The 19,836-nt window shown below is 37.1% G+C and overlaps 1 protein-coding gene across 4 annotated transcripts in view; it reads right to left on the bottom strand.

The window, feature by feature from the left end:
• ERICH3 (glutamate rich 3) overlaps positions 1-19,836 on the bottom strand; it is a 1,772,788-nt gene that overhangs the window by 947,919 nt on the left and 805,033 nt on the right. For all 4 annotated transcript variants that reach the window (XM_044085800.1, XM_044085803.1, XM_044085802.1 and 1 more), the window contains one exon: positions 17,499-17,679. In XM_044085800.1, the coding sequence (XP_043941735.1) occupies positions 17,499-17,679 (181 nt within the window). The remainder of the gene's footprint in view (positions 1-17,498; positions 17,680-19,836) is intronic.

Below are 19,836 nucleotides of genomic sequence, written 5' to 3'. Positions count from 1 at the left end.
CTTGTTTTCTTATCTAATCTATCCAGCACGTTTTGGGGCCAGTAAGTCACTCCAAAACTGTAAGTTAGGACAGGAAGAGCAAATTGGTTTATAGCTTGGATTTTGACCCTAGATGTCAAAGCTATTTTCAGGATTAATTTAAGTTTTCTGATCTACTCCTTACTAAGTTATATTCACATATGTTCGTGTTTTATTGTTGATCCTTCATCGATTCCCAAATATTTATGCACTCCCTCTTGCTCAAATTCTTTTATATCACATTATTGTCCCAAACTGATGTTTTCTTGGTGCTGCAGTTTTCCTGCTTTAAAGGTTGCTTTTGCACATTTATCAAGACCAAATGACATTCTTATATCATCTGAAAAAGTTTTGACAACTTGCAGTTGTGCTTTCAGTTCCTCATCTGATGAGCTATACAATTTCAAATTGTCAAAAAAGAGAAGATGAGAAGTCTTTTCACTTTGTTGTTTTCTAGGAGCCAAAGTATAGTCACGACCTAAGCTGTTAAGTCACCCTGGAATATCCTACCTTGGATTTTTATCCTGAAACAATAAGTTGTCCTTTATCATGGCTTAATTGCAAGGTGGTCTGCCACTGTTTCATGGTCATTGTAATGTAATCGATCAGTGTAAGGTGTATCTTATATATTTTTAAGCACTATTTTATCCATGAATGTAGGATACTATCAAATGCTTTTTTGTAGTCAATCCAGGCCATACTTAAATTCTTCCCCTTTTTACAGTTCTCCACTATGATTTTATTTAACAACAAATGATCCTTTGTTCTGTATGACTTTCTTTTATTGCCATACTTGAGTTTTTTTCTAAATGACTATAAACTCTGTCGGCATCAATTCCAGTGTATAGTTTATACGTTGTCAGAAGGCATGTTATTGTTCTATAATTTTTAGGGTAGCTTGCAGGTTCACTCTTAAGAAGGAGCATTGTTTTTCCTGTTGTTAGCCAGGTTGTTGTCTGGTCAGGGTGCGCATATAAATAATTCTTACTCATGGCTAAATCCTAGCTCAAAAATATTAATACTTTTAACCAGAAGATAGGTACCACATCTGGGTTTGGGGTTTTCCATTTACAGGCTTTTCTTAACTTTGTTTCAGTCTCTCTAGTTGTTAATTTATCCCATTTCATATCCTGTACCATTAAACATCTTATTCTTTTTTTTACTTCTATCCATTTAGCATCTGTGTTATGTTCCACAGGCTCTTCATAGATACTTCTCCAAAATGTATCTATTTCTTCTTTTTTGGTGGTCTTTCAATTCCTTTTACCTTATTTCCCAATTTTCTATAAAACTTTTTTGGATCATCAATAAATTGCTTATTTTGTACTTTTCCTTTATATTTGTCTATGTATCTTCTAAGTTTTTCTGCCTGTGCTTAGATTTTTAGTTTATTTGCGATAGTGCATGATAGATCCTGATCTGTTCTAAAACTGTGCATTGCTTTTATCACATCTATCTTTCTGCCTATTTTGTTGATGTGTTCCCTCTTCTATACTCTTCTAATAGTGACATCTTGTCTTAGTTGCTTTATAGTTTTCTCTATTTGATACTTCCATGATGGTATTCAATTTCTCCCCTTTCTCTCCTTCACTTCCCTGTGTTCTTGTGGTAGAAATTTATCAGTTATTAATTTAGCTTCACAGCAATATATCCTGTTTAGCTCTGTTGCATTGCATGAATCTCTATGGACAGTCCTAATTACTGTGTTCATTTGTTTTAGCAAACGTTTTACTTTTTGGGTTTTATTGACATTCTGCAGTCTATTTATTTCATTGATTTTAATATGTCTATCTATCTCTTTTAAGTCAAGCAACTCTTCTCTTAACTCAAGTTTCTTCTAGACTGAGGGGACATTTTTTTTTGTTTTCCATTTCCTGTGGGCATTCTACATTAAGTTCTATTACATCTTCCTGTGGCACATTCTCTTCATTTTCATCCTGTGCCATCCATTGCTCTGTCATATGAGAACTCACTGGCCTATCACTCCTCAGCTATCACTCCTTAACATTAACTGCATCAGAGTTTCCACAGTTTCCTGTTCCTTCTCTTGCTGTCCAGCTTCAAGTGGATGTTTATACTGGTTTTCTGTGGAAGGCTCCAAAATATCTTCACATGGCACCTGACAAATTGCTTCCCATTCCACTGGTTTCCCCTTAATTTGAAGGTCCAGTGCTCTGTCCTGCTGTGGTGCTTTCTGAATTAGATTTTCTACACTGAATCCTTCACTTTGGAGGTACTTCATGACCTCAGTTTCTATTTCTTTAACTTCTCCATTACTGATCTCCTTTTCTACTTTTCCTCTTTGTCTTCTTATTTTTTTGTATTGTAACGTTTTCCATGTCTGGATTCCTTTGCCTGTATTTGTCTTCAAATATCTTTGGTGCTGCTCTTTTTGTATTGATTAGTTTTACTTTCTCCTTTGCATAGATATTACACCATATTAAATCTCTTTTTCTTCCCCACGTCCATATTTCTTCTTCAGATGTCTCCTGAGCTTCCTGTTTCTCCTTACTTTGGAGACTCGTTCCATCATGCTGTGATGTAACCTGAGTTAGATCTTCTACATCAGATACTTCAGTTTTCCAGGCATTCCATAACTTCAACTTCTATTTTTTTTAACTTCAACTTTACTAATCTTTTCTACATTCCCTCTTTGTGATATTACTTTTTTTATGTGAAATTTTCCATATCTGGATGCCTTTGCCTGTATTCCTCTTCGAATATCTTTGGGGCTGCCTTCTTTATGTTGATTAATTTGGCTTTCACCTTTGCATAAATATTGCACCATATCAAATTTCTCTTTTTTTCCCATGTCCATATTTATTTTTTATGCTTTTCAAAAATATCTAGGTTTTGTTGTTTACATTTTTGTACTTCTTCAGATGCTTCTTTTTCCAAACAGATCAAAGTTTCTTGATCTATATACTATTTTTCAAAAATCTGTTGTATTAATGGCCCCAAATTTTAATTTGAAGCTTCTGACAGTTTTTCTTGCGGAAGTATTTTTCTTTCCTCTAACTTATCTCTTAATCTTTTTGTATATTTTGTGTCTGGAAATTCTGGGCTTTTTGCATAATAGTAACAATACATAATTTCTTTCTTATCCTCAATAGTCTATTTTATCGTCTTTATGGCTCTTCTTTGGCCTATCAATTTTGTGATTTCTGTGGACTGCTACTTCCTTGTACAACAGGGGGGCCATCCTCCCCCTGGGCATGGCCTAGCCCCAGTGTAGGAATGTTTCCGTATTTTGAAGATTCTACAATGTCATTTTTTGCAATCCTGGCACCAGTGCGCCTACCAGGATTGGGCACTTTTTTATCCTGGGTCTTTTGCACCCAGCTATCTTTTTAGTTTTTGACCTTCTTCTGTCCATGATATATGCTATATAAAGACAATCTATATAGCAGTGTCGCCTTGGTGAGATTTTGTGACAAATAAGGTCTACCTCATGAAGATATTCACCAAGACTTGAGGATGAATTCAGTTTCATCACTAATACTCTCCTTTGCTTGCTGACTTTTCATCTCTCCATTCGGACCCCAATGGACCTTCAGGATGCCAAAATTGGTGGAGATGAAGGGCTTGTCACATAATAAATATTTAAGTTCAGAATTGCAGTAAAAGGTCTTCTGCATAAAAATAAATCAGTATTTTTATAAGCTAAATCAATTTCAGTCATTGAACCATAAATGCAGTTATCTGCATTATATAAATTATCAATCATCTTGCCAGAACAGATGAGGGCATTCATCAGAACAATTCTACTCCCTTTGACTGGTTTAATTATATCCAGTGATGTGTCACTGACCTTGTTATAACAAGGTTCTTTCTTCAGGTGATGAATTTTTAAATACAATCCCCTTTTTCCTATTTTTAAAATTATATAGTTCCCTTTCACATTTACATTCAAATAAATGAATAAGTACATGAAGGGGGAGGGTGTAAACATGTTTTTTTTTTTTCTTGTGAAGCCAAAAGAAACAAAATTCCCTTTTCCATTGTGGTATATTACTACTAAATTAAATTTTCTAGTGAATAATTTAAACTCCACCACACAATCAGCCCCATCAAAGGCATGGGTGCGGACAAAAGTACTCCCAAAACAATTTAGAATGTGTATTCACTATGTCACTATGGCTACAGTTACAAATTTTGAAACCATTTTGCATGAATATAATTCCATCCTTGACTACTATGTTCCCTTCCTCTGAACCCCCCCCCCCTTCACCCCGCCTGGATATCCCTCCCCATAATATTTGCACCTGTCCCTTTCCCTATGACCAGAGACAGAGAAAGCTAACACAAATACTAGTATGGCCACAAAAATGTATTTTGCAAAATTCTGTGGTAAAAATTCAAGAAACAATGCAAAAGCAAAGGAGGGAAATTAAAATTCTGCAAAGTGCAGTAAATAGCTTTTTAACACAAAATCCAAGATATTACTGCACAAAAAGCAACTATTAACCACAAAGGTGCAGTCCTGTGTGTTTGCAGATGAAAGCTCTTAACATTTGGATTAAACATTTTAAAATCTTTTGGTCTTTCACTGCAGTTTTTGTGGTTAATAGCTTGTTAGATAATGCAATTGAAATGGAATACCATGCCACAAGAGAAAATGTCAGAATTATAGGACTGAGTGAGGTGCAAGAAGGAAAAATGCATTAAAGTATGTAGAGGAGAAGATTATTGATATAACACAGGGCACAGAATGGTTAGATTCTCATACTGACTGAGCATGTTGTGTAGGTTGTTTACTAATGAGAGAAAAACCAAGCACAGGCATGTGACAGTAAAATGCCACAGATACACATTAAAAGAATAGTTAGTAAGAGCAGCAGAGATTAAGACAGGGCTGGTAATGGGTGGATATAAAGTGAAAGCAGTAAATGCCCCTGAGCTATATGCTGTGAGAAAAAAAAATGTCTCAAGCTGCATTGTACATTAAGCACTTGGAAGCAGCTACTCAGCTGGTATATTCAGTTGTCTTAAAATAATATGGAAGGGCACTGTCTTCTGGGCTAGAACAGAAGAGGACGCCATTCACATTTATAGGGATGGACTACACGGGAAAGCCAAATGGTGGCCTATGGAGGATAACAGCAGACCAGAAAATGCAATCCAAACCCAGAAGTAATTGAAAAATGTAAATGTATAAGGAGGGGTCAAGATGAAAGGAGGAAACAAAAAGATGCTCTATACAATCAGAAATGAGGAACCCAGATTCAACAGGGTGTTACAAATTAAATTAGAAAGGGGAAGGCAAGACAGAGCAGGCAATATGAGAGTAAATGCAGCAGCAAATTGTAGAGAATGGGGTAAAGGTAAAAGTACAGCAGAGGGAAGAAAAATCTCTCTGGAAAGATAGAAGGGAAAGCAGATATGACTAGGAGGGGGAACTGAATGAGAGGAATAGTGATGGGGAGGAATGTTTCTATCCAGGACAAAGGCCAAGATGCAATAGAGAGCATAAGGAGGTAGTGGGAGAGGCCGAACACTAGAAAGAATTAAGGAGTCAGAGAAGAAGCCTGTGGACCTACTGGGTCAAGAGATCCCTGGTGTGGTCAACCAATAAGAGAGAAAAGCATAAAAGTGGCTAAGATAATTTGCTAAGTAATGAAAAGTGGAGAGAGAAAAAATACTGGGTGCTATAACTTGTTTAGAAAGTGCTGCACTGAGATGTACTTCTCCTTTTCTCTCTTATTTTCTATAACTTTTTCTGTCTATTTACACCTGTATTGATATGGTTGGCTGAGATGAAGATAGGAGTGTACCTGAGACCTGTTGGAGACGTGTACAAGCAGGATGTGAAACAAAGGTTTTGACCTGTGATGTATGATTGCAATCTGCTGAATAATGTGAGGGAAGGATGGAGCTGAAATTGATGCATAAATGACTGAAGCTCAAATGTTTTTAATGTTATCAATAAAAAACACATTAAACTTGAAATCAGATACAGTTCAGACAAAAGGTGAATTTACAGATATTATTATAAAGAGAAAAAAAAACAGAGTGACTGCAGATAAAACAAAAAAAAAGCAGACTATTTCGGAAAAAAATCTGTTTTATAAGAAGGTACATAATATATGTACCTGAAGAAAAATGTGTGTTTGTAATAACTGTATTTTGTACAAACATATAGGCAATGCAAGTTTTCTTGAAAATATGGTCAGGGCAATAAATGAAAACAAAAAAGAAATAAAGGAAAATAGTACATTACAGGGAAGGTGCGGGTTAAGAGAAGATTAAGGAGGTCCATACATTGATGTGGTAGTATAATATAGCAGTTAACTGTACAGATACGCAAAACACACAGCAAAATGAAAATGTAAATACCAAACAGCTAATGAGGTAGGAAGTAACCTAACTCCTTTTGTGGACAAAACAATGACATGGGGTAATGCATAATCAGAGTGGAAAAACTGAAAAGTGTTAAAAACGACTAGAAATGACATTGAAATGTTAGCATGTTTGCATTCTTGTCAGTGAATAGCTTCCAGACTCTGGGGGGGGATCAGTAAAATATACATGTATTGCAGGATAACAAGGAAGAAGGAAGTGAAGGTTTCTTTGGTTATGCTAGTGAAACAGGGAGAGGAGGAAGATAGATATATTCAACAAATGATGAGGGTTTACATCAAAATGCTACGAGGCAGGTTTGGATGACCACCTTTGCTCACTGCTGTTGGGGGAGACAGTGCAGGCAATTCATGGAGGATGAACGCAGGTCCACTTATGCCTAGCTCTAGTGGAGCAGCAGGAAGCACAAAGAAAGGGAGGTGGTAGAGACATGGAACATAGGAAGAGTCAACCATCAAATAAACAGGGAGACACTTGCTAAAGATTAAAACAGAGGAACTGGATATTGTTTTCACTAAAGAGTTAAAGTTAAACAGGTAGAAACTTAAAAAGATAAAAAGGAAGAATACAGATGGATAGCATGGAGCTATACAAAAGGAAAAAAAGAGGGGCTGGCATTTTGCATAGAGAAGATGAAGGATGGGAGAAAAAAGAAGAAATTAAGGCTCAAGAAAGAAGATGAACCATAATGAAATGGTAGGGGGGTGAGAGATAGTACTAAGTGCTTTTCATGGACCAAACATAGATGAGGCAGATGTTTTCTTTGGGAAATGGTTAGAGGGGCTTGAAAAATTGAAAGGGATAGAACACAGTCTGCTTACTGGTGGAGATTTCAATGTGGTTCTCAACCCAAAAAGAGGCAGACTGGGAAAACAGGCATTCATAACACAAGGAGACAACTACTAGAACTGGACATAACAAATCTGGAAAAAAATAGCTGCATGACAAGAACAAAAACCATGTCTAAGGGGTTCTACATTTCTGAGAAATAAGCATAAACAGGTGAGTAAACCAATTGGATTAGATTATTAGTAGACAAGACTACAATGGGAGAGATAATAAGTGTGCAGTGTGGTCAAAGAAGCATATCTGACCATGCTGTAGTAAATATGCACTGGGAAATGAGTACCAATTTTACAAGAAGATGGAGGTAGAATCCTGGCTAGTGGTAGAAACTGGAACATAGAATAGATGCGGCAGACAGTAAAAATGTGCTAGACCTAAACAAACAGCAGGTGAGGAAATTGGAGATAGAGGCACAGAAAAACAGAGAGGATGGCTGATGGAGAATAAAGGAGAAATTAGAAGAAAGGAAGAAAGGGTGATGAAAATAAAGAAATACTTATAGGAAATGCAATGTGAAGGCAACAGATAGGAACTGAAAAATGAAGACGAAGGGCAGCTAGGTACAGAACTAAAAATCAAATATAAAAAAGAAAAACTTTGTAATAGATAAAAATTAAAGCAAAAATGAAAAGGAAAGGTGGATTAAAAGGGGAAACGGAAGTTGGGTTGTTGAAGTGGAGGATTACGAACTGAAAGAGGAAATCTTGAATGGAGTACTTCAGTCAAAGAAGGGCTAGAAGGTAAACCATAATCCTGCAATAAGTAACGTCTTCAGGGAATATTATATGGATTTGCACAGCAGAAAGAATGTGGTGGATGGGGGGGGGGTTACTGCTTGGAAGGTCAAAGTACTAAATGAGGGGGATCAGATACCGCTGAACAAATGGATTGGAAAAGGGGAGGTATCTGAGGCCATAATGCATCTTAAAAGTGAAAAGGAAGGTGGTCCAGATGACTTCCAATGGATTTCTATAAGGCACTGCGATTACAGGTGAGTGATACTTTAGTGAGAATACATAATGAGACATTAGAAGGATGGCAAAGGGAGCAATGGATAAGGCCAGTGTCATAATTCTATATATGCAGAAAAGCAACCTGGAAGATGTGGAAATCTATATATCAGTAGGACCATTTAATATGAATGTGAAACTATTTGCAAGTGTTTTAACAGCCAGATTAGAACAGGTATTACCAAGAATAATGAGAGAAGAGCAAGTGGGTTTTGTAAAAGGGAGGTCCTCAACAGATTAATAAACTTTATAGGCTAGTTTGAAAGGAATGGCAAGAAGAAGGCAATAATAGTCCTATCCGATATACATAAGGCTTTGGCTGTGTGTCATGGGATTTTATGCAAAGGCTAACAGCGCAGGTAGTGGGGAACAGTAGATGGGCTCAAGGACAGATGAATTATACAGGGCCTCACTTGGATTAAATTACTTATAAATGGCGGGGGAGGATTACTGGACAAAACAGAAATGGAGAGGGTACTGGACAGGGATAAGTACTGTTACCAGGATTACTCCTAATGGTAACTGAATACTTGGTGCAATGAATAAGGGAAACATGATGGAAAGGGAAAAATAAATAATGACTCTATGCTAAAAGTAGAGGCTGTAGGAAAAATAACTTCCACATATTTTGCAGATTTTATGAGCATTTGGGTATAAAACAGGAGTAGAACACCATCCAGAAAAGTCAGCAGTAACTGGATTAGGGAACAAGGAGGGACTGGCAGTTGTGCTGATAGAACACAAGGGGAAGAGAAATATTTAGGCCTGAAGATTTATCAAGAAGTAGAACAGGAGGAGAAATTGGGAGGATCTGAGAAGGCAGACCGGCATAATGTTGAAAAAATGGGTAGGCAAAGTTCTTATGCTGGAAAGAAGGATTAGTCTTGTAAGATGCATTAGCTTGCCATGTGTAATTTGTATGGGAGATATATTTGAACAAAACCCCAAGAAAATTAAATGGAAGAGATTCAGCAGGTGTGTGACAGATTTATATGGAGTGGAAAAAGGACAAATTGCAAAGGACTGATTATGAGTGCATAAAATTCTATATATCCCCACCCTGGAAATACAACCAGCACAGAAAAAAAGGGGATGGAGGGAGACAGCTACTGCAACATTAATCTATTAGAACATCTACTGTTAAGGAACGTCTATTCACACAACTCTACTATATTCAACATTAGATCATTAATGCAGTAGCATAAGATGTTTAAGGAGATTGCCACAGCTTAGAATTATAGGGAGGATGAAGGAATTTGGGAATACAGGGGCTCCTGGAGATCAGTCCTAGTAAAATCCTTTCTGGACCCAGAAAATAAATCTAGTCTGTAATACTTTATAAAACTATCTACAGAGGACCAAGATCCAGTCTCTAAAATACTTCTTGAGTCTACCCTTTAAAAAAATGCCAATGAAGAAGCCAAAGCCCTTGTACAGTATAGCAAGAATAGCAGAAAGAAATAACATGAGACAACCATTTAGAAACTATCTGCATTGAAGCTGGTTGTCCTTTTTAGTTGCCTTCATAGGAAACAAAGAGCTGACTGGTCTTCATGAAAGGATATTGCTCTGTTCAAGCAGTGCCTGAGCTGCCTGTGGGCATCGAGTATGCAAGGTTATTTCTCCCTTGTTTTTAGGTTCTAGAAAGAATACAGACAAATTAATGCATTGTCTCAAGGTAAACTCTGAAACTACTTTGGGCATAACACAGGGGTTTGTTCTAAAAATAATCCTGTCCTTGTGGAAAATGGGGTAGGGTTGAATTGCCATAAGAGCTTATAACTCAGATACACTTCTTGCAGCCGACAGAGCAATTAGTAACACAGATTTCCAAATGGAGAACCTCAAATCAGCCCAATGAACTGGATCAAATGGAAGAAGTATTAGCTTTTCAAACACAGAGTTAAGATCCCAAGTAGGAGCCACCTGTTTGCAAGGCAGATGGATATGTAAAACCCCTTTCAAAAACTGATTGACTTGAGGATAGGTAGAAAGGGGGATCTAAGGGCAGACAAGCAAAAATGGCCAAAAGATGGATGTTGACAGTGTAGTAAGAAAGGCCAAAGGATAACAATTCACACAAATATTCCAGAACCAGAGGCATCCTGGCATAAATAAAGGTCCTTGTTGTAAGTATGGCATCATCTAGAAAATCTTTTTCCACTTGCACAAATATGATTTTCTAGTGGGAGGTTTCTTACCTTCCTTTCGTACATGCTAAATTTCCTCAAAAAATGTGACTTAAGGGTATCAAAACTTTATTATCCAGGCAGTCATTTAAAGTGTTTTCAGGTTGGGGTGTATAATGCAGCCTCTGTCTTGTTGAGTAAATCCAGTCTATGGGGAAGCCTGGGGTTACTGCCCATGGCTATTTTCAAAAGATGGGAGAACAATGTTGCTTAGGCCAAAATTTAGTCACTGTCACTATCTTTGTGGAGTCCTGGTAGATTTTAGAAGAACTCAGGATATCAGTGGAAAGGGTGGAAAACCTGAGAAAGCATCTGTCTTCTGGGCCTGTTTGCAAGGAATCCTGAAGCAGAATTTATTTACCTTTGAAAGGAGGCAAACAGCACTATTTGAGGTGTTCTCCATAGCTGGGGCAATTCCTGGAATGCCCCTGGGTGTAGTTTCCATTTGAGAGTGCCAGTCCTGGCTCACCTCAGTTCATCTGCTCTAATGTTTTGCTCTTATGGAATATATGACGCCTGAAGAGTCAGAACTGAGGTTAGTTGCTACTTCCCAGGCAATCATGGCAAGTCTTCAAAAGGAGCAAGATCTGGTACCCTCTTGTTTGGTTATATACCACATCACTTGTGGTGTCTGCGATAACTTATAGTGATCTGGAGACCAGAGCTGATTTAAGGCTTTTAGAACGACAATACTTTAACACTGATGTATTTTTTCTGTCCTGCTTGCTCTACAGAACTTGCACTTTCACCCCTTTTGATACAGATCCCCAAGCAATGTCTGTGATATCTGTTGAGTCAGACTGAAAGGGAAGCAGGAGGTTGAAGGGGAGAACTTGGCTAAGAAATAACTGGCTCACCCGCCAACCTCCACTCTAGAATCTGAAAAGATAAAGAGTGTTGATGCTGGGATCAGACTGACCTTAGGTAACAATGAATTTTTCTCATGTGAGGTCTGGCTAAGGGAATCATAACAATCACAGAGGCCATGAAACCCAGAATCATGAGAAATTCCATGTCAGATATCATAGATTGGTTGGAAAAGCTCCAGAAGTTTTCTTTACACTGTTCTACTTTGTTCAGAGGAAGAAAAGTCCTTCCTATGAAGTATCCAGAAATAAACTATTTTGTGGGAAGGGGTGAGAGATGGCTTCTTTAAGTTCATTTGAAGCATCAGACTGAATGGGAGTTTATTGACATGTCAGGGAAATCCTGACATTTGGAAAAAGAGTTTGAAAATATAAGACAAAGATTTGTATGCTTTGAAGACTACAGTAAGCAAACGCTAGTGCCACACACTTTGTAAATAGGCTTGGTGCAGTAGATAGACAATAGATAAAACAGAGAACTGATACTATCGGCCAAATATGGAAAATCTTATGAAACATCTGAATTCATTGCTATGTAGTGTGCGGTGATAAGCATCTTTTAAATTTTACATCATCATAAAAAATTAGGGTGGAGGGATGAGTGGGAACAAGGTTTGAAGGTGAACATTTTGAACTATGGTACCTTCACATAGAGACTGAGAAAGGAGAGCTATATTACTGGTGTACAAGTTCCCCCTTCTTTGGCACCAGAAAGATCCTTGAATAAAAACCTTAGCCTATATGATCTGAGGGCACATTTTCTACGATCCCCTGAGAGAACTTATTCTCCAAAACTGGAGGAAACATGGGAAGTTTGTTTTACAGAATGAGGAGGAATCCCCTGAAATAGAAGAAGGGACTTCCACTGTCATCTATATTCCTGATGGAGGAGTGTCAGAATCCACTTGTCTGAGATAATCTGATATTTTGTAAAATGAAGGCCTATATACAGAAACAGATTTAGAGGCTTGCCAATATGGGATGTAGTCAATCTATCGACAGCCATTTCTTGGACTGCTGATAAATTGGACATATTGTGCCAAAACAGGTTTTGGTGACAATGGAGTTTTCCCTTTTCTTCATTGTTGTGTGACCTCAAAGTACACATATAAATAAAATTTTGGGATGTGGGAGAGCATGTCTCCCACACTGGGGAGTGCAGGGCAGCTTGCCCCTGCACAAAAACAGTACTTAAGAATTGCTGAAAGGTGCTTCAGCATAATTTTTTGTTCTAACAGTAATCACAGAAATGGCTGCTGATAGATCAACATGAATCTTGCTAATATGGGGGGGCTTAAATGGGAAAGTAGGTATCAACATGAATCTTGCCAGTATGGGAGGGCTTAAATGGGAAAGTAGGTACTCTGACTTTTGAGGCTGCCCTTGGAACTGGGAAGCTCTCCTTCTTCTTAGAGCCTTCTTGCCATTAATTTTTTAAATTCTGTTTGTTAAAACTTTGCTGAGACTGTTTGTTTTGATTCTTGAAAATGGGTCCTGAATTAAAAAGAAAGTGTTTACCGAACTTTGAAAAGGGGAGTTTAAAGATTAAACTCCTTCAATCAATTTCCCTCTTTCATCTGATTTGTTAAGGACCTTGGCAGGAGAAGGGCCAACCAGAACATCTTTGTCAAGGGGCGAATTTAAAATCTTAGCTTTAATATCTTCTGGTAAGTTTTGAGAATGTAACCAAGCAAATCTTCTCATAACTGAACCAGTAGCAGTAGCTCTGAATGCAGCATCAGCAGAATAATAGGAGAATTTAAGGAGTTTGGCTACTTGAGAAGCAGGCACAGATAAGGATTTCAATGAATTTTTTAACCTCTGAAGAAGGAAGGTTGACTGACAGTTAACTTTCTCATAACCTCAAAAGAAGCCAGTAAACATTTTAACGTGAGCCTGGCAGTTCAGAATTCTGAAAGTTAAAGGTAACAGAAGACTTAACATTGTTCCCAAATCTATCAAAAGTTTTTCCAAGCTTTTCAGATGGAATGGGATTAGCATTCACAGTATGTTTAGCAGTAGATGGTTTTGATAAAGAAATAACTATAGGGTCTGATTTTGGATTAGAAAACATATATTTATAAAACTGAGGTACTCTGTATAATCTATCAGACTTTTTGGGAGTAAAAGATTGACTGATAGGCATATTACATGCGCTCAAGAAAATATCCTATAAATCAGGTAAAACAGAAGGAAGGCTACTGGCTGGGGAACATCCAGTTGCAGCAATAATACTTCTGCTGGAAGAGGGATTTCATTCTTTTCCCACTGAAACAAATGTTTTATTTTAGTTATAGTTTCAGGAAAAAAACTTTTCTGAAGGAGGAATCTGAAGACAAACTTTCTTCAGAATCAGAATCCTCAGTCTGAGGAAATTTAACAGAGGAGATTCCCTGCTTTTCTGACTGGAAATTGGTATCAGAAGGTGATGGTATTTTTTTTTCTTTTTCTGTTTCAAATCAGTGAACAAACAGGATTTAAAACATTAAAGCCTAAAGCAATCCTTTTGCAAAACACAACAAGTCTTTCTTGTCCAAACTTTAGAGAAAAAGGAAAAGTCACAATCTTAACTCTTTGCTTTCTTTTTCTGGGAAACCCACAGGAAAAAGATTTACCTATGGCAGGGGCACTAGCTGAGGATCTGGACACCTAATATCAGCTATTCAGTAAGACTTCATCAGCTCCTTCCCACAAGACCAACAAGAGTGGTTCTCCCTTGTGCAGTAAGGACAACTTAACAGCCACAGATGGTGTATCTCTCTCAGTCTACAATGGCTTTCTGAGAAGGTACAACAGAGGGACCAGCCACAACAGAGTCACCTACTGGCAATTAAAACAGTGAAGGAGCTGGCCTGACACCAAGAAATGTTCTTTTTTTTACTGATGGGGAAGGAAGAACTGAGGAGAATGAAAACTGTTCCATGGCTGACTAAGAAAAGAGCCTGAAGAACATGTAGCAGTGCCTAGGTGACTTGATAAACATTCTGACAAAAAGATTAAAAGTTTTGAGGTACAATTTTCAGTGACAGTCCCAAAACGCAAAATATCCTGCACCTGTAATAAGTATTCCACAAAAAGCAGTAGAAAATTACATCAAAAATTATTTTAACACAATGTTTTTCATACATGCATTTTCAAAGGAAAATCCCTTTACAAGACATAACAGGTCACAGAAAATGACATTTCCTAGCATAAAATATAAACATTGAAAGAAAAATTACAGTTTTTCTTCAGAAAAAAATGACATAGTGGAAGGTTTTTCATAGGGGGTATTTATCTACCTAGCCTTGAAGGACTGCTAGCTGACTGTCAGTTCCACAAAACCTGCAGAGGGAGCGCACTTCAATGGTAAGAAAACACTGAAACTTTTGGTGCCCTGACCACTGCTTTTACGTACTCTCCTCAAGCCCCACAACAGTTAGGGTGCATGGAAGTTTTAAAAGCTGGTAGGTGGTCATTTCCTGGGCAGGATATAACCCATGCAGCTTAGACTACTGCAACAGTGATCTTTAATGTTGAACATCTTTTGAAAATAGGTTATTGGCTTTTGCATATTGAATGCATAGTATTGCCTAGGAGCCAATGAATAAAAAATAAAATATTAACTGCAACTAACCAAAGGAAAGCTGTATGCCAGCAAAACTAACTCAGTGCTATTTAAACTAATTATAAACAAAATAAAAACATAACTAAACTATAAACTATCAACTATTAAATTACATCAAATACATGTTGCTACTAAAAATGATTAAAGTTTACCTGTGGCCTTAAGTACAAAACCACTGAGAAAACACTGTAGTCGTATACATTCAGTCAAGCTACCTAACTCATTACTCAGACGAAAGCTAGGAGGTTAACATAAGCCACTGATGTAAATAAAGACAGTTCACTTATGGCAGTAAGAACTGTTTTCACAGATCCTTAATGAGAAGTACAAAACTAGATTTAGAAAAACAGGCTGCTGTAGTTATGTAATAAAAAGTATTTGGAACAGAGAAAATAATGAACCTTTTGAGAATTCGAAACCTCTGTTACAAGCCAGTATGGATTATAAATCATTACAAAATGTTTTGTGGAAGATAATGAGAGATGATCGTGGTCATGCTCATGTTATCTCTTACCATTACATTAACTGTATATATCAATGTTGTCTTTACTTATGTGGAGCTTTTCTCCTCGGGCCTCCACTGAAAAAGGACCTGTGTTCAGTCAGACTTTCCCCGTCAACAAAAGTAAAATAAAATAATAAATAAATAATGATGAGCACAGCAACATGGACAATGCCAATATGTATATTATCATAGTTGCATATAAATGGTACATACAATTTAATATCTTTGAGGCTCAGATCAGGGCAGGCAGGGACTACATCACTGTCATCCACCATGTGTGCATAAACACCACATCCTGAAGATAAATGTTACCTTCAAAGGAAAAAAAAGCAGTAATATTGCATCACTGCACAATGACACATGACGTCATTTTTGTGTGCGCCTATGCAGAAGATACTGCTGCTGTATCCCTGCCATTGCTTTCAAGATATGAACTGGTATGTCACTGTCTTGATTTTGGAGAAATGTCCATGAGCAGGTCAAACAATAGGGATGTGGACAAGGAACCTCACCCAGTGGTAAGAGAGCTGCTGCCACTAAATGGAAGCTTGTGATGCTTATTAGACACTCTCACCCATACACTGCAAACATCATGCAGTCCAAGTCACATGCCAACTAAGCATTATGGATTTTTTTAAGAAGCATTTACTTTCAAAACATTTCTCTCAATCATAATGCAATGCTCCAATATTAGTCTTAGTGTCATTCATTAGAACCCCCAGGTATGTTTTCCACTTCCTTTTTACATTCTAAAATTAATATTTAGCACTGTATGCAGATTATCCTAATAATAAAAGTACAACAGCATTTTGGTGTGACAGCCTTATTTTCACATATTTGTGTTTATGCTTACTTTTGGTCTGACATCATTATTATCCTCACAAGAAAGACAGAAAGGAGCCCTAGATGTTACCAGTCCTACTTGCCTGACTCATGAGAGCTTTTAAGACATCAGCAAGTTAGGCTAGAGAGCATATTTTAGTTCTGTAAGGATTTGATAACACAAATCTGATGTACTTCTGTTAAAAATGTGATTCCTCCAGATAATTTATTTCTGTCTTGTATGCTAAAAACACTTAGATGCAGTCTGTAATTCTTCTTACATACACAGTTACTATGCACAATTCTGGTTTAACTTCAGGCTGTTCAACCACTACAACTAGAAATAATTATTACTGACCGATAGTATCTGCTTATTGCACCCATAGCATGCATATCTAGATATTTCGTTCATGAAGTTGTTCCTAAACAAAGAAAACAATTTGAAGCAGAATTCAAAAAACTGAATTTCAGTGGGTACAAAGTCTCCTGTACCCCACACACACAGGTTATTGCTCCAATACCCAATTTATGAAAATAATCAGTTCTGAGGTCATTGCTCCTTGGGGTAAGGGAATTCCTCCTGCGTGGACCTATATCAAACAGAATGTATTTGACACTCTAATACTACTGGCTAACTGGCCAAAAGTGAAACACACTCCAAAACAGACCATGCACCTGTCTCTCTGTTCCGCTTCCCTGTTTCACAAATTAATGTTTGCATATCTTAGTTCATTGATGCAATTTTTTCACTTTTTATGCACAAACCATTTATAAACTTGTATGACCTCCTTTCCTTCCACTAAGCAGATGTGTCTTCCATCACAGTACTTTTCCTGTCTGAGAGCAGAACTGCCTAAAATGCAAAAAGAAGAGTACTGGCTGTTGTGTATTCTGCCAGCCTGCCTTTGAGATTATTTAAGGTCTACCACAAAAGCAGGACAGAGACTATAACTTTGGTATGAAATAATCTGATGACTAAAAAATTACCGTGTTCATTGTAAACTTCCAATGTCACTCTGGCAGTTACAAAAATATTTAGTAATCACTTTGCCTGACTCGTAACATGTTCTCTTTTCTGCATATATTCAGATGCATCCCATTGGCATTGCTTGCTCATTCTATGCAGGATGCTGCTTAGTTGCTGTTTAGCAATGTTACAACTATGAAACATTACTGCTGCAGTAGTCTGCATGCCTAGTGCGGCAACAATATACTTCTCTCCACATTTATGTCAACACTTTTCTTTTGCAAATTATTTTTTAAACCACATCTGACCTCCTTCTAGTAGTCTTCCACTATATACACACAGGTTTTCTCCACCACAGTGCTGCTGGTAAACTTTTACTTCATCTTTGTAGTCCATTTCATCATGAGACAAGTGCAAACTTTTCCCATAGTAAACCATTGTTATGGTCACATTACTGTGTGCTGACATTCTATGGAACTTAGTGGACTCCTATAATAAAACACATAGAAATCAAAAGTAGGGTTTTAATGCATGTAGCCAGCGCTATATATAGCTATTGTATGTCAAAGCAGTAAACCAAAGGAAACATTAAAATGCTATTCAAATGTGTGCTGTCCCTTAGCTTTCCACATCCACTTACATTGTCTGTTAAAGGTAGTCATTTTCTTATTTGCATGTAAGATAGCAGGCTCTTATTCATGAAGGATAGAAAACAAGCTGCAGAAGAGGAAGAGAAAATGACTTCCCCTTTTGCATAGTTGTAAATGGAAACAGTATATGTACGTTAAAACAAGTCACTCTGCATAACATATGTCAAATTGTTGGAAAACACTGTCTGTATGAATAGACAAGCAACAAAAAGAAAATTAGCAACAATGTTTTCATCTCCAACAGAAGTAGATTAACCAGGACTAAATACCCTCCCCCACCACCACCAAAGACACATTCAGCCCGTGTTACTAAAATAGTGCAACGATATGTTCCATCTCTAATATAGCAATACTGTATTATGACATGAAAACAAGAAATCTACACCTTTTGGTTTTGTACAACAGCAAATGCCACTCACCATAGATAAAATATTGTTTGTTTTTTTTTTTCAAACATCTTTTATTTAAAAATATATATATATATAAATATATATATATATATATATATATATATATATATATATATATATATATATAAGCACTACAGAATCCTGAAAGCCCAAAATCCTGAGACCAAAATCTCGAAAGTTCAAAATACTGAAAACACACAGGATAGGATACCAGCACTTACTATATTCCAGCACAAGTACATACAGAAACATACTACCCTTCAACTATACACAGGGAGTCAAGCCCCCCTGCACCCCCCCATGTGGGGAGCTGCATGCCCCACACCCCCTGCTGCTTAAATATATCAACTCGAAGACTGCACTTCACTACACTAAGTGCAATCTCGGAGTTGATATATTTAAGTAGTAGGGGGTGTGGCGGGCTCATCTCCTCTACATGGGGGGTGTAGGGTGGCTTGCCCCTCCCCCCGGTTATACTTGAAGAAGAATAATATGGTTTGTGTTTTATTTGCTTCTGTATGTACTTGTGCTGGAATATGGTAAGTGTTGGTATCCTGTGTGTTTTCAGTATTTTGGTCTCAGAAAAGAACTATATACAATAAAGACAAACAATTACCTACAACAAAGAAAAACTATTAACAGTTATATACAAAAGTGCAGCATGCAATAAAACAGTTATAGAACTGATCATATTAGTCTGTAATGACTGACTGGAAAAGAAAAAGGATATACTAAAGCAGGGAGAAAGGGATATCAGATGCACAAAGTAGTGAGAAAATAGTGGGATTTTATAAATTATAAAGGGTTACAGAATGGATAGATGGGTGAAATAGTTAACTAGCAATGGTGGTGGATTGCTGATGATGAACAATAAGAGGAAAAAAGATTAAAAAACAACATCAAGGAGTGTTGGTCCAAAGATTATGTGCTCTGAGCCAGCTGACTGCACAACCAGTCAGTTGACTTTATTGTCAGTGTAACATTCTGTTCAACTGAAGAACTTCTCAAAGAAAAGGAGGGGTTTATTAGAAAAACAAAACTAGAAAAAATTTAGATCATAAAGCAGTGTGGGTGGTAAGGGAAATACATAGTGTAAAATTTATCAGAAATGTGCAGATGAACCAGGTTTTCAACACTTTCTTTTATTCTACCTGCAGTGTGCTACCTGAACTCTCAAGCCAATAGATATTGTGTTAAAGACCACTGAAGACCACTCTTACACAGAGACATTTTTTATTCTTAACTAAGGACTGCCTATAGATGCCAAAGGTTTCAAGGACAAAATGGCTTGATAAATATGCCATTTAGGAATTACTATACTTTAATTGCAGGAAAAAGATGGAACTTTGTTATGCTGCCAGAAATGACAGTGCACTTTGGAAATCATCACCACTACTGATATGACTGAAAAATAAAACAAAACAGCTAAAATAAATAAATAAATAGAAACAGTCCTGTCTATACATGTTCATACTTACCTTTGTCCTTTTCTGGCCTGCAGTATTTAAGGTTACATTTTATTTACTTTGTTTGCTACATTTTTTTCTGTTTTGCACTTGGAAATATCATGGTTCCCACTTCTCTCT

This window comes from Protopterus annectens, chromosome 10.part0, assembly GCF_019279795.1.
Source record: "Protopterus annectens isolate FY-2018-M chromosome 10.part0, PAN1.0, whole genome shotgun sequence".
In the NCBI taxonomy this organism is placed as follows: domain Eukaryota; kingdom Metazoa; phylum Chordata; order Ceratodontiformes; family Protopteridae; genus Protopterus; species Protopterus annectens.
This window is presented reverse-complemented; position numbering and strand designations above follow the sequence as displayed.